This window comes from Fringilla coelebs (assembly GCF_963513975.1).
Source record: "Fringilla coelebs genome assembly, chromosome: 14".
Lineage (NCBI taxonomy): Eukaryota > Metazoa > Chordata > Aves > Passeriformes > Fringillidae > Fringilla > Fringilla coelebs.
Window position 1 is genome coordinate 8,122,489 of NC_140040.1, and position 27,407 is coordinate 8,149,895.

Below are 27,407 nucleotides of genomic sequence, written 5' to 3' on the forward strand. Positions count from 1 at the left end.
GGTGGAAGCGCCGCCCCGGCCGTGACTCAGCGCGCGGGGTGACGGGCGGACGCGGCGCCCGGAGCCGGGGCGGGGGGTTCGGGCTCGGTCTCTTTCCTTTCTCTAGCGGGGGCGGCTCGCCCGGCCCCGGGGAGGGGCGGCGGGGCGGGCGTTAAGCCGGGGGAGCGCGCCGAGCCGGGGCCGGGCGGTGGCGAGGGCTTCGCGATGCCGCTGCTGTTCCTGGAGCGCTTCCCCTGGCCCAGCCTCCGCACCTACACGGCGCTCAGCGCCCTGGCGCTGCTGGGCGCCGGCCTCAGCGCCTACCGCGCTCTCTGCCAGGCGCCCGGCGGGGCGGCGGGCACCGAGCCGGCCGAGTCTCAGCGTTGCGCCGGCCCACGGGCCCTGGACGTCGCCTACTACCTGCTCTCCGACAGCCTCTGCGTCTGGGTGAGCCCGGGGCGGCGGCCGGGCCTGCGGGCCCGCGGCCTGCGGGGCTGGCATCGGGATCGGCCTCAGCCGGCACCTCCCCGCGCTCGGGGGGAGGTGGGCGGGTCCGGGGGGTGTTTCGTTATTGTTGTTTGAAAACTGCTCGCGGAATAAAGAGGGGGCTCGGCTGGATTTCCCCTGCCCGCCCTGGGCCGCCTCCGCAGCCGCTTCCCTTTCTGCCTGGCCAGGGCGGAGGGGCAGCGTTAGAGCCGAGCGCCCGGAGTTCAGCCCGCGGCTTGTGCTTCTCTCCCCGAGCGCCCCCCGCTCGTCCTGCCCGAGGGGTTTGGGAGAAGCTGTTGGGAGCGTTTGCCGCGGACCCAGGCGCTTGCTGGGCTTAAGCTTCCCCAAGCACTGCCCGACCTGCTCTGCCAGAAATCTGAGTAAGGGGCTGTCCGGTATTCGAGCCCAAGCCTTGCTGCCTTTTTTTTTTAATAGCACTGAAAGTCTTGTAGGCAAGAGGAAATATTCTCACCATTTAAGGAAGAAAAAAAGAAAAAAAGAAAATTTTATGTACCTTTTAAAACTCAAACCTCATAATGGTTTATGAATTTTGGCTCACTGATTTGTTGAAATAAAGGCTCAACAAGGGGATATTGGATACCTTGCTGAGCTGTTGCTGTTGAACTTTTCATCTGTCTGTCACTCAAAGGTGGCAGTAGTTGGACATCTGCTTCACAACATACTTGCTTGACTGAGGTTCTGTTTTTTAATATACCAAATATATTCATCCTATTGAAATCTGGTCTCACAGCCTTAAGAATCCTGGAAAAGTTATGTCCTTTGGAAATGACAGGGCGAAGCTTCTTCATCATCTACCTTTTTAGTGTCCTGCTTAGGTCAAAAGTTAATTACAAGTGCCTTTGCCAAATGTTATATAGCATTCCCAGGCCCATGTCTTCTGCTTCTTGCTACTTTGCTGTAAAGAAGTTTCCCAAGAAAGCCTCAAGAACTGTTTTTACTGAAGGGGTGTGTGCTATTCAGCATGTTTTGAGGCAACCTCTGAATACTGTTACCGTAACAACAGCTTCAAACTGGATTTTTCTCATCTGCCATATGTTAAACAAAATTAACATCTTGGTGATCTCTAAGTTTTGGCCTTATGTTCTTTTATGAAATTTGCTAATCTGTATGAAACAATTTATTGTGAAGAGGTAGAGCAGTTTGTTGGCTTTACTGCTGTATCAAACTGTGTTAGTAGTTCTAGAAAAAAAAAAAGCTAAGACTTATCAGCTACTTCATGTGTCTTGAAAGAGGCCAGGCTTAAATTTCATCAAAAGAAAAGGCAACTAATACTGTTCTGGGAACAATGGCAGGTTTTGTTAGACTCTCCTTCTCTCCCTTCTTCTAAATAGGGCAAAAGTATTTATCACTGACTGCTTTTTTTCTTTCCAGGTACTAGTGAACACTGCCTGCTGTTTTCTGATGCTGGTCGCTAAGCTAATCCAGTATATGGTGTTTGGTCCCCTTCGTGTCAGTGAGAGGCAGGTGAGACAGCAAACAAGGAAACTGTGGAACATGACAAGTGGTGTGATTTTCTGTATGGAATTGCTGAAACTGCACAAGAAAAAGAAATATATTACAATATATATCTTACCTTTTGGTTAGCTAGTATATCCACAGCCACAAGCTTCTGCTTTATTTTGAAGGGAATTTTTCCTATTGTATTTTATAAGCCCACAGTCAACTTGAAAATCGTGTGTCTTTAATGGACTCTGTTAGATTTCTTACAAGCATGCCTCACTTCAAAACACTTGTAACATGTTCTTCTCTATCCTGCCTGCACCTGGCAGCATTTCTCCATTGCTTTTTGTAGTTGTCAGCAGTGGCAGTTTTGAGTTCCCTCTTCTTTTGTACCTTGACTGCTGGAGAAGTTGCTTTCCATTCTCATACACTGAGTGGATGGTTTATCAGCCTGCAGGTTTAAGAGGGAGCAGGCAAAAAAATCCCCAGTGAAAGGAGGTGAGCAGCACAGAAAACTGAGGCTGTTTAGTCCTGCTCTTGTCTATGTGAGAATGGTTGTAAAAATTCAGCAAAGGAGCTATGAAAGCTCAGAGTTTTTAAAAACAGGATCCTGCAGAAGACGAAAGCAGCAGCAGGACCTTGAATAGTATTGCTGTATTTTTATTTTTTTTTTTAAGTAAGGCAAATGCATAAGTTGCTTGTGTAAATGCAGGAGCAGTGGTTTGGAGTGTGTTCACATATTTTAAAAAAAGTCTGTAAAAGGAGTTCTTTAGGAGGAATCAGGCCATGATGATTTTTGACATGCAGAACTGAGGCACACAAAGCCTCATTAATAACTGTGGAACTCTCAAAGCCTATTGTGTTTGTAATTCATACCTTGTAGAGGCTCTGAGTGGTGTGTTAAAACCAGGGCACTATCAAACTGCAGTGGGCCAGATTTTCTCTCCAGTCCATGTTGACTCTAAGGAATTTTAACTGGTGGTGGTTTCCAGGGTATTCTCTGCTCTCTTAAACACGGAAGTGGAAAGCAGTAGCAGTGTGGATCCATTTGTGTTTGGACAGTGGGGGTTTGCCTCAGTTGTCATGTAAAGAAAAGCTGCTTATTAATACTGGCGAGCCCAAAACAGCAGCATCATTAAGGAATTCAGGGCCTGTCTTAACTAAACTCCTGGTGATTTCATTGTGTACTTTAACAAAACATTTTGTTTCATAAATTTTTTAATCCCCTTCAAGCTGGCTTGCTGTCTGCTGCTTGAGAACATCATATTATTTCTTCCATACTTTGTGTGTGTGGGAATGGTTTTATTTTCATTGCTCATCCATCTCACTCTCCACTGTAGGTATTGTGATTCTTAAGAACAAACTTCATCATCTTTTCTTAATCATCTGTACTTTTTGGCAGGTTTTTGGAAGCAAGGTGCTAGGCAATTTGGGCATCTTGAATAACTAACTGTGGCAGCTCTTCCAGCAGAGAAGACTGTGCATTTGCAGCCTGGTGGCTGAGTTGCTTGGGCATGAAGAATCAGACTGAGATCAGACTTGCTTTGTGCTGAGCACTGTTTTAGGAATATAGCAGGAAACTGCATTTTGTGCTGTGTAGCACAGTTATGCTGCCATGGTACAAGAAACTAGATAGACAGTAAGGTCTATCTACAGTAAGCTGGTATTTTTAATATGTTTCTTACTTGAGTCTCTTCCATTACAGCATCTCAAGGATAAATTCTGGAATTTCATTTTCTACAAGTTTATCTTCATTTTTGGTGTGCTGAATGTTCAGACAGTGGAAGAAGTAGTGATGTGGTGCCTCTGGTTCTCTGGACTTGTGTTTCTCCATCTGATGGTTCAGCTCTGCAAGGATCGCTTTGAATATGTAAGTTTTGATTAAGGGCTGCCTTTTGGGGCATGCAAATTCTGTTTATCTCAGGCACTGGCTCAGATAAGGTACAAACAGATCATTTAGACCTTTTCCGCACCCTGCAGTACTGAACAGGTGCACGTCCCATTAGCTTCAAATACTTACTGTAAAGTACAATGTCAATCTTACTCCTTCAGTTTTCCCATGAGACAAATGGAGCTGAAGATACTTATTTTCTGTAATAAATTGCTCCTTATATGTGCCCTGTAATTACTGTTACATAACTGGATGAGATGGCTTCATAGCTCTCCTTAGTAAAGACATCTTAACAACAGAGCATCCCTTAGATTGGTGCCCTTTAGGATTGGCCTGTGGAGCCTGTTTCTGCAGATTCTGTGCTGAGGTTTCACACTCACTTAGATATATGAATTTTTTACAGTGTCTTTACAATATACAGTGCAATTTTCTCTCTAAGCTGCATTCCACTTTCTGTTAATACCAGGAATAAATTAGGTAGAGATGCAGAAAATGAAGGCTAGGCAAGAAAGAAGAAACTGTAATTTAAACAGTAAATCTTGGCCTTTAAACTATAATGGGCCTGCATTTTCGCAGGCTCCTCTCTTCTGGCATAGAAGTTTGACCTGAATTGAATCCATGAATCTTTTTTTTGGTAGGTCTGGGCTTTGCAGTTTTTTATTTTAATGATGTCCAGTAAGGCCTGTTAATTCACAGGTAGCTAAGCACTTAAATTTGAAACTGAATTGGCTAGGGTTAGGAAAATTAAGACAGCAGTGAACAAGGCAGTCATCTGGTATTTTTAGTGTTGTTCAGAAAGCTGTGAAAGAATACCGGTCACATGGGAAGAAATCCTTATTATATTCTTTTTGCATTCAAAGCATGCATAGTCAATTTTTGCTTGGACAAACTACACTTACATGATTTGCCTTATGGAGACGGAGCATGTGGAGCTGAACCAGATACAAAGAATTAAGAAAGAACCCATTTAAAAACAAAACATGGGGATCAACTTTGTAAATCAGATCAGAGTGAAGCTTTGGGCAACTCCTTCTTTTCTTGTCCTGTTCTTTCTCATCCTGCCCTGGAAAAAAGAGAATGGACCAGCATCTGCTTGGGTTGCCTTTGGTTTACACAGACCAGGTGTAGCCCTCTGTTAAGGTAGTTTAGGGATTTAGCACACTTTGCATGCTATTGAATGAGACAACTGTTTTTCAGCAGAGTCTGTTCAGCAGTTTCTAGCTGCAGCTTAAATGGATTTTTTGGTAGACATCTCTTTCTTCCAGAAGGAAGTGACAGTGGAAGAGCTATGGGATTGAAGACCAATCTGGACAAATTCAGATCAGCTCTTTGGTGAAAAATTGGCAAAACATTGCTTGAAGACTGTGTGTTAGGTTAGGTGCCTTTGTAAAATGCATATTAATCCTAAGCAGATGCTGTGGATTTGGTGCAGAAACTGCTGTGTCTCTGGTTTTCTTGCACAGGTGATTTAAACAGCTCAAAAAATCATAGTAATTGTAAATAAAAAAAAAAAGTAACTGATTGTTAAAACGTGACAGTAAATGGCAGTAACATGAATGAGGCTTTGGGATAGTGTGTGGGTTTGGCTTTATTCTTCATAATTTATTACTACATTGCATTGTGAAATTGGTTTTATGCTAGAAAGCAAAGGATTTTCCTGAATGAGGTCTTGTTTGGTGAGGTGACAATGGAAGGCAGGGTGGATGAAATACTCATTTAAACTGTCATGTATTTATGTATTTGTGTTGCAGCTTTCCTTTTCTCCTACCACACCCATGAGCAGCCACATCAGAGTGCTGGCCCTTCTCATAGCCATGCTCCTGTCCTGCTGTGGATTAGCAGTTGTCTGTGGAGTTGTTGGCTACACCCATGGCATGCACACATTGGCTTTCATGGCAGCAGAGGTGAGACTTCCTTCACGTGTGTTGTGGGTTCTGCTTTGCCTTTGACCCCTCACTTGGGGGTATCCTGGTACAAGGTGGACTTGCTTTTAATTCCCATAAGAAAGAAACTTTGAAGACACAAACAAATCCTCCCCTGTTTTCCAGACGTTGCCAGATTGTCATGCTTTGTCTCTTTAGCCTTTAACCCTGAAAACAGTCTTAGTCTGAAGAAGAGAATGAGAGGGTAGACCTGTAAGGTGATCCTGAAATCAAATGACAGCTTATGAAAAAAGTAATGATTGTGCTTCATGAGCATTGCAAGAAGGGTTGGTGAAACAGCACTTGAGAGATGGAGAGAGTGTGTATGAAAGTAAAATGTGTACTTCAGCCTCTTTCTTTGAGGTTGTATTTTCTATTTCATTTCTTCCCAAAAGGAGTGAGACTTCCTTTCCTTATAGGCATACTCATGGCATTTGCTTACGTTTGTGTAACAAGTCGTGTCTCAGCCGAGATGAGCAAAGCATTTTTGTGCACTCTGGAGCACTTTGCACTGTGGACTAAACATCAGTATGTTTGGGGAGTGAACATCAGTATGTTTTTGGTGTTGTGGTGGGTTGTTGCACTCTGCCTGAGGAAGTGATAATCTTTAAAAAAAGAGAGGAATCCAATCCAAGTATGTTGTGTTAGCACATCATTAGTTCAGATAACAAATAACATGTAAAATTTATTTTTCTTCTCCTGTCTTGAATTCATACTTGGAGTTAGGGAGCAGGAAGGAAAACAGCTGATAATCGGAGAATATGATGCTTGTCACACCACAGTTCAGTTATCAATACGTTCCTTTATTTTTCCATGAATATGAGAATGTGCAAGACCAGATTTGTAATGAAACAGTGGAAGGGTATTGGATGATTTAACAGTGTCTCTGAAAGGTGGGGACTCTTTGGTGTCATCTTATCTTGGCTTGCCAGAAGGATTATCAGCATTGCACCAGCTCAGGGTAGGTTAATCAGGGAGTGTTGTGGAGCCTGTGTTGCCTCCTCAGAGCTGTGCTGTGTGGTAGTGTGGGTGTTTGGGGATGCAGGATGGGGCCCAGTTGTTCATTTCAGTGGAGCTGTTCTGTGTGCTGATTAAGGAAGGAGTGGCTCAGTCAGTGGAAGTGTGGGGTATCCAGCCCAGCCCTGGATCCCCTGCTGTGCTGCTGGTGGGCAGTGAGGAACTTGGTGGGGAATGCAGAAGTAAGGGTCTCCTAGCTTTGCTTGCAGCCACTGGTGTTTGAGAACATTCCTGAGCTGAGGGCTGTACTAACTCATTGTGTTTGATAGTCCCAGAGGAACTCTGGAAAGTTGTATGATCATTCATCACACTTGCTTGCATTTCAGCCTCTGTAATATCCAAAGGCAGCAAATTCCACATTTACTTGGCTTTGTGTACATGAAAGATGTCCCCTTTGAGTTATCCTGAATCTTGTGTTTGATAATCACAGAATGATTTGGGTTGGAAGGGATCTTAAAGATCATCTAGTTCCAAACCTCCTGCTATGGGCAGGGAATAATGTTTAATCTTTTTCATAGAATTTGTGATTTTATCTCCCTTTGCCTGTTCCTTTACTGCCTTTCCTTCTAAGCAAAAGAATTCTAGTCTGTTTAATCTTTTCTCATAGGAGATTGTATAATATCTTGCCATTTTTGAACATTTTAAATATTCCCTGTATGGATTGGGCAACCATGAGTAATTTCCTTGATTTTAATACCCAACACTGATGTGAGTGGAATAAAATATTTAGGTTTCTTTCTGTATGGCTACTGGCAGTGACACCTCATAGCAGACTCCAAGCTCTTAGTAAAAAACAATAAATCTTTGAGACTGAAATGTTTTTCTGGTGGTGGCTTGTGTGATGCTCTTTGAGAGGGATCCTGCCAAGTGTATTCCATTACTGTGAATGAATTACATTAAGTTACATTAAGCTATTAATCTCTCTTCTGCAAACATTGATTTAGCTCAGGGTTTTCAATAAAGCAATATAGATGCTTTTCTTGTGTTTTAGGTGACTTCCCCTTGTTCTCTGTTGCTTGTCAGCAGTATTTTTGCTGCAGAGGTTGGATGTGAAATGTGCAAATGCCCAGAGAAAGTTGAGTAGGGATTTATCTGTGTTTTTGAGTAAACATTAATCTTTTTTGCCTTAATATATGGTGTTCAAGAATTGTAGTATAGCAAGCAGTGTCCAGTCTGTCTATCTTTACATTTTTTTTTTAAAGCCAGCTAGTAAACAGCTGGCAGATATGTTGGTAATGCAAAGGATTAAATATGTATAGAAGCACTTTAGGAGTGCTTTTTACAGATGGAAAAAAATATTCAAGCTAACTGGCTTATTGCTACTTTGGGAAGTTAGTGGTTTTGATAGTTCTTCTGTCTTGTTCACAGTACTTATGCTGAAGGCATGCCATCAGACCAGTTTCACAGAAGTGGTTTCAGTTGATCAGTGTAAATCCCCTGCATCTCAGTGTCACCTGGTCCCTGCTAACTACAGGGTGGTGTGGACAGTCTCTGGGGGAAGCATGTCTGGTGTTTTTCACTGTGAGGGTAGAATGAAGAGATGGAGCACTGTGGGCTTGATGGATTACAGAGAGGTGATGGGGCCATCGTCTCTTAGATGATAAGAACCCATGGAAATGTAGTTAACCTTTTTGGTGACTTGTCTTTACACTTCTGATCTTACACTTTCTGATAGACTCAGGTTTTTTTCTCTGTACTTGGCCTAGAAACATAAGTATGATTAAAGAGTGAAGTTATTTTAGCAGCATTTACATCTCAGCAAAGGGGGGGAATGATTTGAAATTATCTTCCTCAAATTTCTGTTATTATTCACTTTTTCCAGTTCTTTTTTTTTTTTTAAGAAGTGGGATGAGGAGAGGTAGTTGGTGGGATTGTGGTCTCAACACTTGCTGAGTGAGAATAATTGAAAAAGACAATACGTCCTGTGTAGTTGGGAAAAAATGACATCAACAGCAACACTAGTGGCTGCTTTAAAAGCATGGTGTCTTTGGGAACAATTTTTTTCATACTTATTTATAAGCTTTATGGTTGTCTCAGGTATGTTGTGCACACAGTCACCTATAGTGACCATTGGTTCACAGGACTTGTTAAGCTGCAATAAATGAATTTTGTGTTTCAACCCTTGAGCTCCTGCATCTGCACCCCTGTCCCTGCCAGAATGTTGTTAATGTGTATGGTGTTTTCTTCCTTTTTTGCAGTCTCTGCTGGTTACAGTCAGAACTGCTCATGTGATTTTACGGTAAGTTCTGGAAGTTCTGTTTTACAGGATGTGTGTTCAGGATGGTAGTGCATATAGCATGTTTATGTAAGAGGTGTAGGTAATGACCTCATTGAACTGCAAATGCATGTTTGGAGATGGAGAGCAGCCCTAAGGAGAGACTTGGGGGTGTTGGTAGATGAGAAGCTTGACATGGCCCAGTAATGTGTGCTTGCAGCCCAGAACGCTCAACCACATCCTGGTCTGCATCCCCACAGTGTGGGCAGCAGTCCAGGGAGGAGATTCTGCCCCTCTGCTCTCTTCTGCTGAGACTCTCTCTGGAGCGCTGCATCCAGCTCTGGGGCTCCCAGCATGAGAAGGGTGTGGACCTCCTGGAGTGAGTCTAGAAGAGTCCTTAGAGATTTTCAGAGGAATGGATCACCTGCCGTGGAGACAGGCTGGGAGAGCTGGGGTTGCACATCCTGGAGAAGAAAATGCTCTGGTGAAACTTTAGAGCCCCATTCAGTACCTAAAGGGGCACCAAGAGAGCTGGAGAGGGACTTTGGACAAGGGCATGGCATGAGGGAATGACTTCAAACTGACAGAAGACAAGGTTAGATTAGATATTAGGAAAAAAAAGTCTTCCCTGTGAGATTGGTGAGTCACTGGCACAGTGAGTGGTTGCCCAGAGAAGCTGTGGATGCCCTATCCTGGAAGTGGTCATGGCCTAATTCCATGAGGCAGCCAAAGGGTTTGGAAAGAGATGATCTTCAAGATCCCTTCAAACCCAAACTGCTGCAGGATTCTATGAGATGAGCAAAGGTGGTTAGCTTTAGCCTGTGCTGTTTTTAAGCACAAGTTCTGCAAACTTTTTTTTTTTTTTGTTTTATGTGAGTGATGTGTGTGTCTTATCCTGAAGCCTTTATTTGAATAAAGATTGTACTGGTGTTTGAGTAGTTAGAGGAACACTTCTTTTAAAGCCAGCTAGTAAAGAGTTGGCAGATATGTTGGATAGTACAAAGGATTAAATACGTGTTGAAGCATTTTAAGAATGATTTTTATATAGGGAAATGCATTTTAGGAGTGCTTTTTACAGATGGGGGTTGAAATGCATGGATAGCTTTAGTGGGTGGCATAGCTTGAGGCATGGATTAAAATGGATTGGGTGCTGCTGGATGAGGGTTGATAGATGCTACTTAATGTCATTCTACAGGGTTTGTTTTACAGGGTCTCTTGAAGGTTTGCTTTGAAAAAGTCCCATGCATGTGTACCTGTAACACACCTGTGTGTGCATATGTAGGACATGGTGTGTAATGCAGGAGCCTCTTTGTGCAGGTCACTGTCAGCATTCCAGGTCTGACACTGAGCTGTAGTGACTCACCTAAGAAACACCTCACGTGCTGAAAAATGTGCTTCTGTAGTTACTATAATCCTAAGGTTGGCTTTCAGTACCTGAATGCTGCATCTTTTCTATCAGCTGGCAGTGTCTGTAGTGCCAGTGTGGGCTAAGCATTGACTGCTTTTTGCTTTTTTAAAATGTTGCTGTTTGAAACTGGTAACATTAAAAGAAGTTCCCCTTGAGTGAACACAGACTGTGGGCACAGAGCCTCAGAAGGGCAAAGAATCCATATCCAGAAGTTTTTTGAAAAATGGACAAAATAGTTTGAATTATGGAGATGCTATTTAATGACAACAACAACAAAAGAATAATGTTAATTTCCTCACTCTTGCAGATATGTAGTTCATCTCTGGGATCTCAACCATGAAGGAACGTGGGAGGGCAAGGGCACTTACGTCTACTACACAGATTTTGTCATGGAGCTAACCCTGCTTTCTCTGGACTTGATGCATCATATTCATATGCTGGTATGAAATACTGGCCATAATGCTGAACAAATATACTGGCCTTGAAGGGTATTGGGTGTACATATTTTGTATTTTTTTTTTACTTTGCTTATTTTAGAAACCAGATATTACAGAGAAGTTACTTCCTCCTGTATAGTTGAATCATCACAAATAACTTTGTTAAAGGGTATTAACTAGTGTGTGTAATTATCTGTTTAGTAGGCGTTTAATTAGCTTTTTTATTGAGTAATACCAGACTGAATTATTTTCATTGGCAGCAGGGGATGCTAAGCTGGACAGGACTGAATTCAGTTTATCCTTATTATAAATTCAGTTTATCCTTATTATAAATGCTGTGCTGCCAGAGTTGTATGTGAAGAGGTAATGAGTGGTAGTACCTTTGAACATGCATGGTTGGTCTGAATGGACCCAACAAAAGAGAAATTCTTCAGGGCTGGTTTCTTGATTTTTTTGTCTCTTAAGACCTGATGCAGCTTCTTGTTTCTCATGGTGCTTGTTTCTAATCACTGCTCTGTGGTTTTCCCAAGCTGTTTGGCAATATCTGGTTATCAATGGCGAGCCTGGTGATTTTCATGCAGCTGCGCTACCTGTTCCACGAGGTGCAGCGGCGAATTCGGCGGCACAAGAACTACCTGCGTGTGGTTGGGAACATGGAGGCCAGGTCAGCCCCTTACTTGCTCTGCAATCTTGATGTAGATGTAGTAGAGAGGATCCTGAGAAAGAACTTGGGATCCTTTTATGTTCCTTTGATACACTGTGGCATGGTGTAAGCTGGACAGATGCAATGTTCCAAACCTGACCTCAAGTCTCTACATTTGGAGTGTGTTTTTACCCATTTTATTTGTTAGTGGGGAGACTCTTTTTGGTTTTAACAGATATTTAGGATTGACTTGTATAATGGCAGTATTACTGGTAATGTATAAAGCAGCAAAAAAGTGAACTCCTCTGTCCAGTATTTCTTCTGTATTCTTTTGCATACTACCTTAGTGGGGTGACAGAATCTTTGAAGGGCTCTGCCTGTTTTAGCTGTCAAATACTGGCTTTGGCTATGATAGAAATCAATGCTCTTAATTTCATTAGGCCATACCATTAACTTACTAACTGAAATGAGATCAAAATATCAATTAAACCCTGCCTAGCTTTACCTATGTATTTACTAAACCTGAAGCCAACTTTAGGACTTTACCTAAAGTGGAGCTGGGAGCACCTTGGCAGAACTTTAGTCCATTTCCTTTTAGTGAGGTAATATGGAGAAATTGGGAGGCCTGCTAAAACCTAATATTATACCAAATAGTACTGCATTTCTCACCCAGTGTTTTAAAAGTTCAGCTATGTTCCTAAAAATTTAAAGAGCCACAGGGAATTTTACTCTTTCTCTACATCACTGTACTGTTTTAATTTTGAGCCTCTGTGCATTTTATTTATTCTGATTTCTGCTGCTGTAGTCCATGTGGAGAATGCTGGCTTGTCTAGAAATTCCTGAGGCTTTTTTTTTTTTTTTGAGAAGTTGTTTAATGGCTGTGGTATTAAGAGCTTCATAATAAAGTTCATCCACAATGCATTGTTTCTTTCCAGTAAGATGCAGCCACTGAATGCCTTTGAGCTGCTCACAAAGGTGTTTGAGTTGCATGTGTCACAGACTTCTCATCTGAACACCTTGATATGTTTTGGTCATTCTGATGTGCTGGAAGAACCACGTTCTAACTTCCATCTGAAGCTGCTGTTGGGATCTGCCTTTATGTGCTTGTTCTTCAGATACATTCCACACCAGCGATATTGTTGATATTGTCATGTTTGGATACTGTGTAGTAATGGCTTACATGGCACTGTAGCTTATAAAAAAAGGGACAAAAGTCAAGACAAATGGGAGTGGCAAAATCTGAGGCCAAAATTAGTCACCATAAATGCTTATGATCCCAAGGAGACAGCTTAATGGGTGTAGCTATTAAAACTCATTTAGAAAAAGGACATAAACCAAATCTATACAGGTTATAATTTAAGGATCTCAACAAAGTGATCATATAATTATCTCTTGGAAGGTACTAAGTCAAAGCTTTATGCACTTAGGATGTATGAGAAGATGTGCAAAAAAGTGCCTGCAAAAGGCATCAGAGGCATGTGCACGTGCGTATTCCTTTGCAGTGCCTGAAAAATAACAAATCAAAAAAATAACAAATCTGTTGGCATAGGTCTCTTAATGAAAAGCTAACATGGAGGGTAAGGTTTTCTCACTGCTGGATTCTCTAGAGAGGAGGCTATGTTGAGCTTGTGTAGTCATTCCTTCTGTCTCTTCCTGTTTCTTCTTTGTAGGTTTGCAGTTGCAACACCAGAGGAGCTGGCAGTGAACAATGATGACTGTGCCATTTGCTGGGACTCCATGCAATCCGCACGTAAACTCCCTTGTGGCCACCTCTTCCACAAGTAGGTGTCCAGGCTGGAGAGAGAGGGTGCACCCAGCTGAGAGGGGAAGGGAGAGATGGGCATGGCTGAAATTTACAGTGGGATGACAAGTAACAAACTAACAGCTGAGCTGATGGGTGCTTGCTGCCTGGGTTCTCTTGGTCTGCTTCTGACAACAAAGTGCAAGTCTTTTTCACTCCAGTCATTTTCATGTTTGAGTTGTTCCACCTGGTGCACTTGTTTTCTCCCAAACTAAGAGTATGCACCTTATCAGGTAGTTGGTAACTAGTGTTGAGTTTCTCAAACACAGATCAGTAGATGTGTTGTGTGTAGGTTGTGCTGGTTTTCAGGTGAAGAAGAAAAATTAGAGCTGAATCCTTAAATACTTTCCAGGTGTCAGCCTTAAGGAGAAAACAGGGAGTATTTTTATACAGTGCATCTTCACATGGTGGTGAGTCCTCAGAACAGCTCTGGAGGCCAGGTCTGAATCTGCGGTTTCAAGGGGCAGTGAGTCCATCAGGGCTGTAAAAGAGGTTAACCAAATCAGCAGAAATGGTGCCTAAGCAGCTGCTAGTTAGAACTGGGAGACTTTTGGCCAAAGAACCTCTCTATACACTGCTGCTTACATTCATTCAGTAGTGAATAGTAGCATATGCTTGTGGACATAGTGTGCTGAGCCGGATGTGACTTTCCTTGGATCTTTTGTAGCAGTGATTACACTTCCATGCCTGTGCTTAAATATGAAATGAGAAACAGGGATTGAAGCAGGCATTTCTGGAGGGCCATGTGATGAATATGCAGGTCAGTTAAATTGTCCCTGTGGTGTTACTTTCTGTAAATAGCTTTTTGCTTTTCTGGTAACTGTCAAACCAGAGGTTGTAATCTGTGTGCTAATTTGTTGTCATTTATGACAAACCTTGCCATAAATATTTATCTGTGTTCCAAGAAGTCTCTAATGAGATAATGTGCCTCCATAGCAGAAACTCCTTTTCCAGTGCTACTGAATCATGTGAATATTTAATCACCTGCTGAGCACTTGAGAAGCCCAGGGTCTTCTCTTCAGAAAGACATTTTCTCTCTATTTAAAAGGATCCTTTTTTTTTTTTTTCTGAAGCAAATACAGTTCTAAATCACGTTACGCTCCTTGGTGCTTTTAGGGAGGGAACATGTTACAGTGGACAGCTTGCATATAAAACCAGATGCAGCTAATAACTCTATTTACAACCTGAGACTGGTTTCTCTCCTCATAAAAACCTGGTGATTTTGTCAACAGGCTGAACACTGTGTCCATTCTCAATTACATGGGATTTTTTTTCCTCATAAGTTATTTGGAGTGGAAGAGAAGGTGGCAGGGAAGATTTGTGTGGCTGAGATCAAGCCTGTGCCCAGATATTAAGGAAATTTAGTGGGAATAGCTGTCTGAATCTTTTAGACATGTTGAAACTCTCCTTTACCTTCTAGGAAGAGGCAATTTCAAGAGTTGTTGTTCTGAAAGGTTGCCAGGTTGCCAGCCTTGACCTGCTGTTTGCCCTCCTGCTCCCGAGGTGCTGTGGGTGACCAGGCCCTTCTGCCTGTGTGGTACACAGTGGGTGTGACCACAGCTGGCTCTTGGGGGCTGGTGCTGATGCAGCTGACACAGGGTTGTGTCCACTCCAGCATCTCGGCTGTTGAGTGTTGAGGAGCAGCAGCGTGGTGGCAGCTTGGGAAACTCTGGGTGTTTCCCAAGTGACCTTTGCAGTACAGCTCAGGCAGAGGTGTGAGTTTGCTGTGGGCAGGGTGGTTTTCCAGTGGTCAGGGAGCTGATGTTGGACAGCACTGCCAGTGCCAGCATGCTGGTTGTGCTGCTGACCAAGGTGGTGGAAGGTGGCAGTTTTTTACTGTGGTGCTTTTGGGAAACCCATCACTGTGTATCCCTCCATTGCAAGATGGTGGAAACCACTTTGGCCAAGTTTCAGGAATTGGACAGAGTACCTGTATCCTTGACTTCACGATAGTCTTGCAATTAGAGCTTTTCCCTTGCTTTGTCAGCCAAAATCTGTGATCTGTGCCTTCATTTTGTTTACAAATACGCAATTTTAGGAACAAGTTTATTTGATCTTTTTGTATGTCTTTGCCTTTGTAAAGTGTTTTGAGAACTTCTGGTAAAAAAACCACCCTGAAAAATGTAAAGTATGTGTTTTAATATTGAAAAGTGTTCAACCTCGTGAAATTCAGTTCTCCCACACTGAAAATTAGGTTTAACTTGAACAAATACTGCAGCTGGGTATATCAGCATTAATCAAAAAACATGCACTGCTTTGAGTGTTTCAACCTGCATTTCAAACACTTCTCACTTTCCTCAGGACAGAAAATTTCAGAATTAAGGAAGGATGGGTAATGGCACAGAATTGTTAGGATTAATAAATATCTGTGTAGAGAGTTCCTGGAGTGGTACTGACTTTTGTGGTTTGGGTATTGGTATTCTGAAAAGCTGTTTGAAAACACTGGAGGTGCCACTGCCTCATCACAGGCAGAACTGCTATGAAAATGTGTCAGGGTACATTAACTATGTGTCCAGTTGGTTTTTGCCTTTTTCATTTGGGAACGGTGAGAGAAAAGAACTGGTTTCTTTTCCCTTCCGGGCAAAACTTGCTTGTTCTGAGCTAGAAGGACAGAGAGCTTGGTGAGTGTTTTAAGCTTGTGATAAATCTGCATGCATGTTTATAAAAAGTGAACACTTGAGTATTTTCAGCTGAAGGTAATAAGAAACCTATGCCAGAGTCATCAGGAGGGCCATGTGATGAATTAAGCTCATTAAGGGTATCTCTGAGCAGTCCATGTGTTGATGTTGTGTACAGAATATGCTGCAGCTGCCTGATGTACTGGTGACAGTGGTGTTTTGGAAAAACACTGCAAGCTCACCCCAGCATTACTGTTTTCCTTTCAGCTCGTGCCTGCGGTCCTGGCTGGAACAAGACACATCTTGCCCCACCTGCAGAATGTCTCTGAATATCACTGACAGCCACCACGTGAGGGAGGATCACCAGAGGGAGAATCTGGATGAGAACCTGGTGCCTGTGGCAGCAGCAGAAGGCAGACCCCGCCTGAACCAGCACAATCACTTCTTCCACTTTGACGGTGAGCTGAGCACGTGTGACATCCACTGCTGGTGCCCACAGAACAGGGGGAGCAGCCTTCTCCAGAAGGGAGCTCTCTCTGTGCTTCAGCTGGGACTCAAACCATGCTCTGCTTGTGTTTGTCAAACACCACTGTGCTTCTGATGGTTCTTTTGCAAGAGCTCAGATGTGTCTCTGAGGTTTCCCAGAGCTCTGGAGGTTTCTTGAAAGATTTTTGTTGAAGTGCTCACTTTTTCTGGATTTGTTGTGGTCAGCAGCTTCAGTTACTGCCATTTATTCGTTGTGTGCCATGTTGACAAGCAGAATGGGAAATTCCTGTATCTTTTTTTGTTACCTTGTGATGGTTAATCAACAGCAGTCAAAGAGGGGGGGAAAAGCCCTCTGTGGTGCAGTCCAAAGGTCAGTCTTTCCCCTGTCACCTAGCTAATGTGTAGTTGTCAAAAGTCCATTTGCCACTTGGTTTACAAGACACTTGCAATGCTTGGTTAGGTGCAGAAGATTAGTCTCAGAAGGAATCACAGAGCCACAACAGTTTAAAATATTTGGTATTTGGGGTTTTTTAGCAGTGTGTTGTAAGTACTCTCAAAGCAGATGTGATTCCAGGCCACAATAAGTTCTGTATATGCAGACAACTTGTTTTGAAAAAGGCAGTTTGTGTCGTTTGTCTTCCAGATTTTTTTTTTTAGACTTTTGGTACTGGTGAGTGCTGTTTTCAACAGTCTCCCAGATTTTGATGGCACTCTTGGTGTTTCTCAGATGATTTCAGTACTGCAAATATTGAACTTTGGGCTCTGCCCTTGTGGAGCTCCCATGAGGCAGTTGAAATGCTCACTGCAAACTTACACAGTGACCTGTTGCTCATCTGTGCTTGTTTTGAAATCTTTGGAGATTGTAGGGGCAGAGAAAGGCCAGACAATTTCTAGGTACATGGAAACTGGCTGATAGCTTCTGCATGGCTTCCACTTCTGGGGTGCTTTAGGTCTCCAAAGGACATTTATATTTAGAATAACACAGCATTTTTGATGGTTGTCCTCCCCAGTGTTCTCCAGTGTCTTGGAGACCTGCAGTATTACCATGGAGATAGAAGGAGAAGTGGCATAGAGCAAAGCCTGAGTTTATTTAATTGGCAGCACAGAAGGAGGAGGGAGCCACCCATGTGCCCTACTCTGTTGAGCTGAAGCACACAATTGCAGCAGTCACTTTGTTCAGTTACTCTGTGTCCCTTTGAAGTAGTATTTCTCAGCAATGACCCATTTTGGGCCTGGATTCACATTTCTTAGAAGCTGTCCTCTTTTTGTAAAATTGCTGGATTTATCCAGAGCTGGATTTGACTCTGGATTATTTTAATTTTCATTTGAATAGAAACATTAAGAAAAGAAAACAGGGATGTGTTACTTCCTTGATCCCTTTCCAGCCCCCAGATTGTTACACCACTATTGACAGTGTTTTTGAAGAGAGTATGGGCAGTTACTGATTCACTCCAGCCATCTCCATGTCTGGGAGACCTTAGAGATGGATTGCTCAGCAGAACTCCCTGCACATACCTTGTGGAATATAAAGATTTATGTTAAATACATGTAGAACTACTTGGCCTGCTGAGATTTTCATGCTCTTTCTTGACTTTCTTGGTGATTTTTTTACTCCCAGGCTCCCGAATTGCCAGCTGGCTGCCCAGTTTTTCTGTGGAAGTGATGCACACAACCAACATCCTTGGAATTGCACAAGCCAGCAACTCCCAGCTCAATGTTATGGTGAGACTGCACCTCAGCCTTCCTGTTTGTGTTGTGTAGGGGAAAGGGTTACATGCAAGGGGAGAATATAAAGGGGAAGGAAGTCAGAACAGTGGTTAGACACTAGATGAAAGCTGTTTTTCTGAGTTAGAGAAGCTTTACTTCAGTGAAGTTAGGGCTATATTTGGGTTCAGATGTGCCAGCATAAAAGAACAGGTCTGGAGGTAAGTGAATGAGTTAGAAGAATGACATGTACTTCCTGGGTAGATGAGTAGACTTTCTCAGCTTGCTTAGTGCAACTTCTTCAGCTCTTTTTCAGTACTTCTGTGCCAACTTGCAGCACTGAAGGGTGTCAGTCTGTAACCAGAGGATTTAGCTGTTGGTCAAGTAGTAACTGATCAAACCATTCTATAGGTTTTAATTTGGTTTTTAAATCTTTGATAGCACTAAGCTTCAAGATAGCAGTTTCAGTGTCTTAGCAGTGTGAGGTGGGCTCTCTAGCACTCTCAGCTTTTGCTGGTTCATGATGATGATAGAAGTGTAGAGAATGAAATTCCATATTTGTTGAATTCATCCATAGAAACTAATGTAGTACAAAAAGAAAAGGATGTGGCCTCATGAAACACTTCATTTTTTTGAGAAGTGCTGTTTCCTTTGAGTTGTTCAAGATACTGTGTTCTATACCATGGTAATAAATGTTCAGTGAGGTGTCTCATGAAAGTGAAGAATTTTCTGAATATTAGGTCTTTCCCACCCATAGTCTATGCTTCTGTTTAAACATCAGCAGGGTAAAGCCACTATTTATAGGCTGTTTGAAGCAGGGAGGGATCAAAAAGATGTTGGCAGATGATTTATTAGTTATATATGCTGGGACTCTCCATCTGAGGTCAGTTTAATTTTTCTTTTACTGGACACAGTGACACAAATAGGCTTTTGTTAAGGATGAGTAATGATTTTGTTAGGATTGTGTATTATCAAAAGTACAGTAGCAACTTATATTAAAATGTCTACTTTAATGGAAAGCTGGTTAAAGGTTAGCAAATTATTTAAGTGTTACATGTTTTTAATAGAAAATAGGTGACATTTTCCTTTGTGTTACTGAATAAAACCTTAGGGAAGTATTTTGAGGGGAAAGACAAAAGCTTAAAAGCTAAATCAGTTGGTTTGGTCGCAAGTGAGTACAGTGGAGGGTTAGGTTTGCAGTACTTGCTTGTGTTGGAACTTGCTGTCAGTTGGTGTATAGTTTTTGCTTTTTTCTCAAAAGTCCTTCCACCTTTCTTTTCTTATTGCCATTCTCATTCCCCTTTGCTCCCCCATGACTTCGGGTATTAGTGAAAATAGACATTTAATATTAAATGAAATCTAGTTGTTGGACTCTAAAAGCACATTATTTGTCTTCCTTCTTACCTTTACTTATTTAATTTGGATAATATTTAACTAACTTGAAATTCAGTCATAACAGTTCCCTGACTTACTCCACTTGTCCTTATGGGAACCATTTTGGAACAAATATGGCAAAAAGCAAAATAGTTTTTTTCTTCTAACTGCTTCTAACTTTTCAAAATACGTGTTGATCTAACTTTCAGTCACCCATGAGTTTTGTATAGACCTTTATTAAAAAGGCTGTCATAAGAAGAGGGCTGGGAAGCTTTTGAAACCTTTGTGCATCTACAGGCACTGTCCAGGGCCATGTAGTGTCTCCCTAGAAGCTGCAGTTTGGGTGCTGACTCCAGTGGAGGCAGCATATTGCCCTGTAAGCCAAAGCCAGCATGGGTTTCCTTTCTCTTTTCTTTCTCTCTGTGGGTTTGCATATCATAAGCAGCATCTTTGAGCTGGTAATATTTTTAATCTCCTTCTGTTGACATTCTTATCAACTGACTTCTGTTTACTGCTGATACTGACTGTATTGCTTTCTCCAGGCCCATCAGATTCAGGAGATGTTCCCTCAGGTTCCTTATCATTTAGTTCTGCAGGATCTGCAGCTAACTCGTTCTGTGGAGATCACCACTGACAACATCCTGGAAGGGCGCATCCAGGTGCCTTTCCCCACACAGGTGAGTCATAAAACTGCACCTAAAATTACTTTCTTTCTTTCTTATCACAGCACTGAGCCTCTTAATAATGAGTGAGGGGAATGAAATTAGTTGAAGCACTGGTGAATCTGGGATTTGTTTTTCCCTTTGTTTAAAACTCTGTAAATGCTGTGTATTCAGTCATGTACCAAAAATATATTGAAAATGTCCTAGGTAGACAAGAGACAAATATTTGCTCAGTTAAAGCAGCTCTTCCCAGTCTCTCTTGTGCAGAGCTTTTAGAACATTTCCAGTTGATTTCTCTGCTGACAGATAATTGAATTGTACTACTTAGGAAGATTTTTTTGCGAAGAAAGTCAGCAAAATGATGCCTTGTTCTTAATTAGTGCCAGCAGATTTCAGTAAAGCAGTCTGGGGACAGTGTTTCTGTTAATAAGAATATTGAGTTCTGGTTCTGTGCACATCAGATAGTACTGTTATCTGGAGTCTGTGTGTGGGGAAGCAGAGACAATTCTCTCTCAACACAGAGCATTCTGTTTATTGCTAACTTATCTGGTTCTAAATTGAACACAACACCTGACATTGCAGAGGGCAGAGTTTGAATGTGTTCAAAGAACTCAGGTTTTTTTGCTCTTTCTCACACTGTATTAAACCCATGATGTTTGCATTTCAGCGTGCAGATAGCATTAGACCTGCACTGAACAACCCTGTGGAAAGGCACAGTACTGATCAGGAGGATACTGGAACTGTCACACAGGTAAATTGGCATAAAAATGGGCAGAAAGCACAATTAGAAGCTGCATGGACTGGTAGGTGCCTTTGGTTCTGTAATCAGGTCAGGCTGGTGGCAGCCCTTCCATGCATTTCACATCAGAGCTAACACAGGCAGATAAATCAGATATGAATATAGTGCCCCTGTAAAGGATTATCTGTGTGCTTTTCTTTTTCTTCCTTGAGGGAAAGTGCTCTCAAATGGTACAAAGAACAGAAGATCATCATGTCTCTTTTCATGTCTGGTCAGCCCATGCCTGTCTGTGGAATATGAAGAGCAGGTAGCTTTGCTCTTCCCTTTTCCTTCTCATTCCCATTCTATACATCTCCAAACATTTCCATTAAAAGGAGGAGTATTTCTTTTTTGAGTATAAGAATTCTTTTGTGTTCTGGGGGAAGCACTTGAGGACACGGGGAGCTTTGGTTGAAATGGAGTGAGATATGGACTGGACCAAGAGATAACAGCCCTTCTGTATGCAAAGCACACAAATGGGTGTTGCTGTTCTTTGCTAAGGCCTTTACTAAGCAGCATGTGTTAGCTAAAGTGTGGCAGGGAAAGAAAATTACCCTGTGAATAAAGTAAGATCTCATTTCCTTTTCGTTTTCCCTGACTGTAGTAGTGACATCCTTAAGGTTTCTGTTTTATAAATCTCTCTTTCTCCTTGCTGAATAAATTTGTGAGGTGTGTGACTTTCTCTGCAGCCTTTAGTGACTTGAATAGCCAACTGTTACTACCTGGAATTCAGCTGTGGCAGTTCTCTTGTTAGCGGGTTGCAAGACAAAAGATCCTTTGGTCTGATTCTGCAGTTGAGGCTGAGGAAGAGGTGGTAGTGATGGTACAGATATTTGGTAGGAGCCTGAGGTAGCAGCTACAGAACTGCAGGAATGAAAACCTTGGTCTGGATCAAGCATTTTGGGGTTTTTTTTAAGGTTTTAGAGGTATTTGCTCTGCTCTTTAACGAGAGAAACCTCTCTTGGTATAAATGGTATCTAACTCATTATCCTTAGCTTGATTCTGGCTTCAAATCCCACTGTGAGTGATTGTGTTGCTTGTTCATCTTTCTTCCTCCTGCCTGACACTGCCTGTATTTCTGTCCTTCCTTCTACAGAACCTGAAAAACCTGGGAGTGGTGTCCATACATCACAGCACATGCTCTCTAATAGAGATGCCTTTTTGCTTTGCAGTGCTGCTGAGCTCTGCTCAGATGATGTGTTCTGGCTGGAGCACATGGTGGTTGGAGAACCTGTTTTTATCATGTAGGATAGCACAGAGATGACCTGGAGACAGTGAAACAGTTGGGAATATCCTGCAGTTTAGTTAGGCTGCTGGTGGCTGCTTGTGGGGGATGAACTGGAGGCCTCTGTGAGGGTTTTCCTGGATGGATATGTACTGTGCCAGAGGGGGGAACCATAGGCAGGAGCTGAAGTGGGAGACTGAGACTGCCATGCATAGAGACAAATGTGCTGCTGGGTGGTGTTGTGGAAGCTGGAAGGGGCTGCTGACCTCTTCCTGCCTCAGAAGTGCTTTGTTATTTACTGTTAGCTTAGGCTGCCTTTGGACAAGCTGCTCAGTCTTCTTACAGAACTCAGAGTTCTACCAAGGAGTCTTACTTTACTCCTTGCTGTTGAGAGTATTTCTGTTGTGGAGAGGAGCCTTGGGAGCCTCTGACTCTAGGAAACTCCTGTCACTTTGGTGTCCCCTTGATTTTGATTTTAGTTTGCAACCAAATACCCCATGTATCTCTCTCTGCTTGCCAGAAGAATCTGTTGCTGTAGTCAGTCAAAGGCTTGTCTGTGAGAAAAGCAGCAAACAAGCTACTTCAGCAGGGTTCACTGGAGTTTTGAGAAGCTTTTTAAAGGCAAATGGAAAGAGACATAAGAAGCTGCCATAATCTCCTCTCAGTATGACTTGAAGGTCGTCTTGGTCCCCAGTACAATCCATGGGATCGTTCCATGGGGCTCTCCCTCCCTCCTCAGGAAGGTGGGCTGCTTTGAGGCAGTCTGTGCTTGCCCCTATGTTATCCCAGTGCATCTGTGTGCACTTTGGTAAATTGCAGCACTGGTGTTTTTGCTGAGAGAGGCCGAACACTCACACTTGTGTTTGAGGTTGCAGTGTCTGTACTGTGCTGACTTGGGCTCTGGGATTCCTGCTTGGCTCACCTACCTAATGGGAAGTGACATTTGTCTCGGTGTTTGCTCTCTGAAGGCGCTGTGTCAGGGAGATGGCCTTACTGGCTTGTCTCTAGGGCTTTGGGATGACTCAACTTGTTTTGCACCTCAGCTGTCTGATCCTGTGTGCTGTACTGTGATGCTGCCATGTCTGGGCCGTTGGGGCTGGAGCAGCAGTCCCAGGGAATTGGCCATCACTGCTCCTCGGCAGCTCTGCCAAAGGCCCCAAACCAGGCAGTAGGAGTTGCCTTGGAGCATCCCACTGGCTTGAGTTGTCCTCTGGAATACCAAATGATGGCTACAGCCTTCAGTGCTTCCCTGAGGTGATTCGTTTCTTGATGCCGCCACTCCTGGCTGTGGCTGTGGCTCTGCATCAGGGGCTGATGTGATTGTGTGTGGCAGGGTGTGATCAGGATGTGCTGTTTCCCCTCTGCTGTGCACCCACACCATCATCCAGCAGCTCACTTTTCGGGTTAGTGTTATCAGCTGGCTGTCAGGGGGGAGAGGTGCCGTGTGGGGGCTGCCAGCTCCTCTCTTGGCACACTGTGCTTGGGACAGTTGCCAGCCTTGCTCCAGCAGTCTAAACCAGGATAATTTGGGTGCTGCAGAACCCAGTGAACCGAAGCCTCATAAATTCCCTTCTTGAGCACAAATTATCTTTGCGAATACAGTTGTTATTCTTTCCTTAGTATGTGGATTTCTGCTTTTTCAACTCTTTACTGTTGCATCACTTGTCAAGTCAGCTGCAGAATCTGACTTTCAAATGCCCCATTTTCAGAGAGCATTAATTATGAGTAATTAATGTTTGTCTTTGACATTACTTTCAAACATGGCATAAAAGATACAGCGTTATAGGATACAGGATATTTGAGCATGGTTTGAAATAGCTTTGTTCTGTTTTTTGGCTGGGTTTTTCAAAGGAACCCGAAGGAATTGGGTATAGCAGGTGAGACTCTGGTTTCTTCCAGCACCTCAGAAAATGACAATTCTTTGTAGCTTCTTGTTTTGATACAAAGAAGCCCAAATTTTGCAAAGATGTATGTATTTATTTCCTTTTCTTTTAGGCTGAGAGAGTGCCACTTGAACTGAACTCCAGACTGGAAGAAATGGTGGAATTCAATGAAATGGAAGCAGAACCTAATGAAGCAGAAGATTTTGAGGCCAGAGGAAGTCGCTTTTCCAAGTCAGCCGATGAGAGGCAGCGAATGCTGGTTCAGCGGAAGGAGGACTTGTTGCAACAAGCTCGAAAGTATGTTCCTTCCTAAAACTCCAGTCTGGCCACTCAGGTGCAGTCCCCCAGAATGGGTTTCAAATGGATTTGGACCACTGAGAGCCTGGGTTGATGTGAAAAGCAGTAAGAGGAATTAATACATCTGCCACAGCAGGCTCAGGATGCTGTACTGCTAAACCCGACTCAGAAGTAGCACCACATGTCCCAACATGCACACAGCTTCCTGTGCAGTTCATCCAAAGGTCTTTGAAATCAAAGGCTGATTTTTCCAGCTTCAGTGGGCTTTAGTCTAAGAATGTGCTGAGAACTGGTTGCTTGGGCTGAGTCCTTTAGTAATCTTTAGTTTGGCTCCTGGCACAGGTGTCAGCCCTCACTGCCTGTGCTCTTACAACTGATATTCCTGTCAGGCACCACTTTTTCCAGATACAGAGCCCAAAGCAGTGCAGATCTGACAGGTGATCCTTACTAGACCTCGCCAGAGGAGCTCAGCACCAGCCAGTCAGCACTGCTGAAGAGAGAGGGACCAACTTGAACTGGTTCTTTTAGCCCAACCAGTAATAGCTGTTACTGGTAGAATTCAACTCTTTACTGGTATTCCAGTTACGCTGGTAGACTTTCCTAGCATCCAGTTGCTCATTAAGCAGAAAAGGAAAAGCACTTTAGTGATGTAGAAAAAGCTTTGTAGTGTTTTTAACAAATGTTTTCCCTTCCTTTGTATCGTAGGAACACTTCTGAGAGGGTCTGCAACAACCCCACTGAGTTCTGGGTCCTTTGGTGTTGTCAGGCTACTGCTGTTCTTTTTCTTTTCCACACTGAAATGCCTTATAAATACCTGGGGGTGTGACACCATTTATAAGTCTATAAGCAGACTTGCTCCTAGACTTAATTTTTCCTTGATGTTTGAAAAAATGTCTTTTAGGAAGACAGAATATTTTTGACTTTCTGGTTTACTGGTTTGAAGAGCTGTTGAATTTCAAACTACGGATTTTTTGCCATTAAAGTGTAAAAATTCACTGAGATGTTAACTCTGGCAGCAACTTCCTTGCTCTCTGGCCTTAGAGTGTGCAGTGCAGCCCCCAGTGCCCCTTCTGTCACTGGCTTGCCTCTGCCATCAGGGAGTGCCTTGTTGTGGTAGGCAGTGCCAGAGGCTGAGGAGTGGAGTAACAGGAACAGAGGGAGTCAGTAACTCACCTGCTGTGAATTGCTCTGAGTTGAGGACAGACCTTTAGAACTGGCTCCTTCCCACAGGCACAAGGATCTTGCACAAAACCTAGGAGCTTCTGCCAACTCTGCAGAGCCTGTTGTAAATGACGTGGGCTTTTTTTAGGAGCACATAACCTGTGTGCACTTTTATTGAGGCATTTTCCTCCTAGTTTGCCTTGCAGCCCTCCCGACTGCGGCAATGCATTTTTCAGAGCCAGAACGAGGTGGGTTCTGCTCACTCATCTTTTCCTTTTTTCCCCTCAGGCGTTACTTGAACAAAACCTCCGATGAGGAGCTGAGCACAGAGAAGCCTTTGCCCGAGGGAGCGGCGGCCGACGCCGCCACCCTGCGCCGCAGGACCCTCGCTGCCGCCGCCGAACGGAGACTTCAGATGCAGCAAAACTCTTAGCGCTCGCTGCCCCTCCTTCCTCCTCCTCGTGAGCAACGTTGAATAAATAAATTACATACACAAAACCCTGCGCTTTCTATACCAGCAAGAAAGTGTCTCTTCAGAGTTCAGCTGGCTGTGCTGCCGAGTGAGCTGGCTGCCTCTCTGCTGTATAAAGCATGTGGTCTAATAATGTTTGGACAGCTGACAAATTAACCTTTTTTGTAATATTTTCTATGTGACGTTGATCCTCTACACAACAAAAGGCAATTTCTAAACCACGGGCATGACTTCTGCAGCTGGCATGAGCTACGGGGCTGACGGCACAGCAGAGGCTGGGGAAGTGCGTTCTGAGGTAGCTGTGGGTGCAGGTCACGGAGTGCACGGGCACGTTCTGCTCCAGATCAGGGCCACTTACTCTGAGGGAAGGAAGCTTAGAAGCTTGCAGCAAGCCCTGTGTTAGACGAGCAGGCTCCTCAGTCCCCGTTCCTTCAGCCAAGGTGTTACGTAGGGCGGCTTGAAGGGCTCGGGGAGCCTCGCTGGGAGGTTCTTACACTGGATGAAGTTGTCTGGCCACACAACACAGAGAAACCTGAATTCATGAATTGTGCAGCAAAGCGCTGATTCCCGCATAAAATAGTTCACTGTTCCTGGGCTCTTCTGCACTGGCAGAGGTTTGGCTCTGTTCATCCCCAGGGCCGCGCTTTTCCTTTGCCTTTATGTCCAGGAACAAGCGAGGGGCGCAGAGGGGGATGGAGTGAAGAAGAGGGACCTAAGGCAAGGTTACAGTGTTGCCGTGAGCCGAGGGAGTTAAAATCTGCCTGTCCTGGACTCCAGCACCACACGGATGGGATGGTGCAGAGATCTCTCCATTATCTTGCTTTTTATTTCATTTTTAACCCCACAACCTCACCCTGAGTTTATTCAGAAAGACTGGAGGAACGGGGGCAGCTGGACCTTTGCTGGCTGCAGCCCAATCTGCTAACCTGGATTTTCTTAAGAACTTTTGAGATCCCCTTGGCGCCGCCGCCGCTAGCTTACCTAGTTGAATTTTACATGGCAGTGACTTAATTTTTAAACTTCTGAAGAGTGAGTTCTAGTTTCACCGTCCTTTAGAAGGAGCCCAGTATTATCTAGAATTGTTGGTAATTTTTTTACTGTTGGTTTTTAGGTGAAGGTGAGTTTAATGAGAGGAATTGCATCGATGTTTAGGTGAAAATAATTTATTTCAATAAAACTCTTTGGGAAGCCTTACCTTGCAATGCTATTAGTAAACCTCAAAAAAAATTTTTTGAGATCTTTGGTTTTGCTTTGAACACAGCTGTTTTGTTTTTACTGTTAAAAAAACCCCAAGGAAACAAAAATAAAACCTTGATCAGTGTTGGAAGTTGTTTGTAAATTTCTGTAGAGTGATTTCTCATGTTTTCTCACGGTGTTTCAGAGACTCGTGCTGTTCTTTCTGGGCTTCTGTTGCTCCCCTGACTTTTCCCGGCAGTTTCCCGAGGAGTGGACCCTGGCCAGCCGCTGGATGGCACCTCTGCCTGCGG

General features: G+C 43.4%; 1 protein-coding gene across 1 annotated transcript; it reads left to right on the plus strand.

The window, feature by feature from the left end:
- The first annotated feature begins 35 nt into the window (after positions 1-35).
- On the plus strand, positions 36-27,241 carry AMFR (autocrine motility factor receptor). The gene is made up of 14 exons (XM_084214875.1): positions 36-426; positions 1,858-1,950; positions 3,632-3,796; positions 5,569-5,721; positions 8,955-8,995; positions 10,687-10,819; positions 11,347-11,480; positions 13,130-13,240; positions 16,146-16,336; positions 17,983-18,086; positions 19,985-20,119; positions 20,772-20,855; positions 24,103-24,287; positions 25,737-27,241. Exons 1-14 carry the CDS (start codon positions 205-207, stop codon positions 25,879-25,881), a joined length of 1,896 nt encoding a protein of 631 aa, XP_084071001.1. The 5' UTR covers positions 36-204; the 3' UTR covers positions 25,882-27,241.
- Positions 27,242-27,407: the final 166 nt, after the last annotated feature.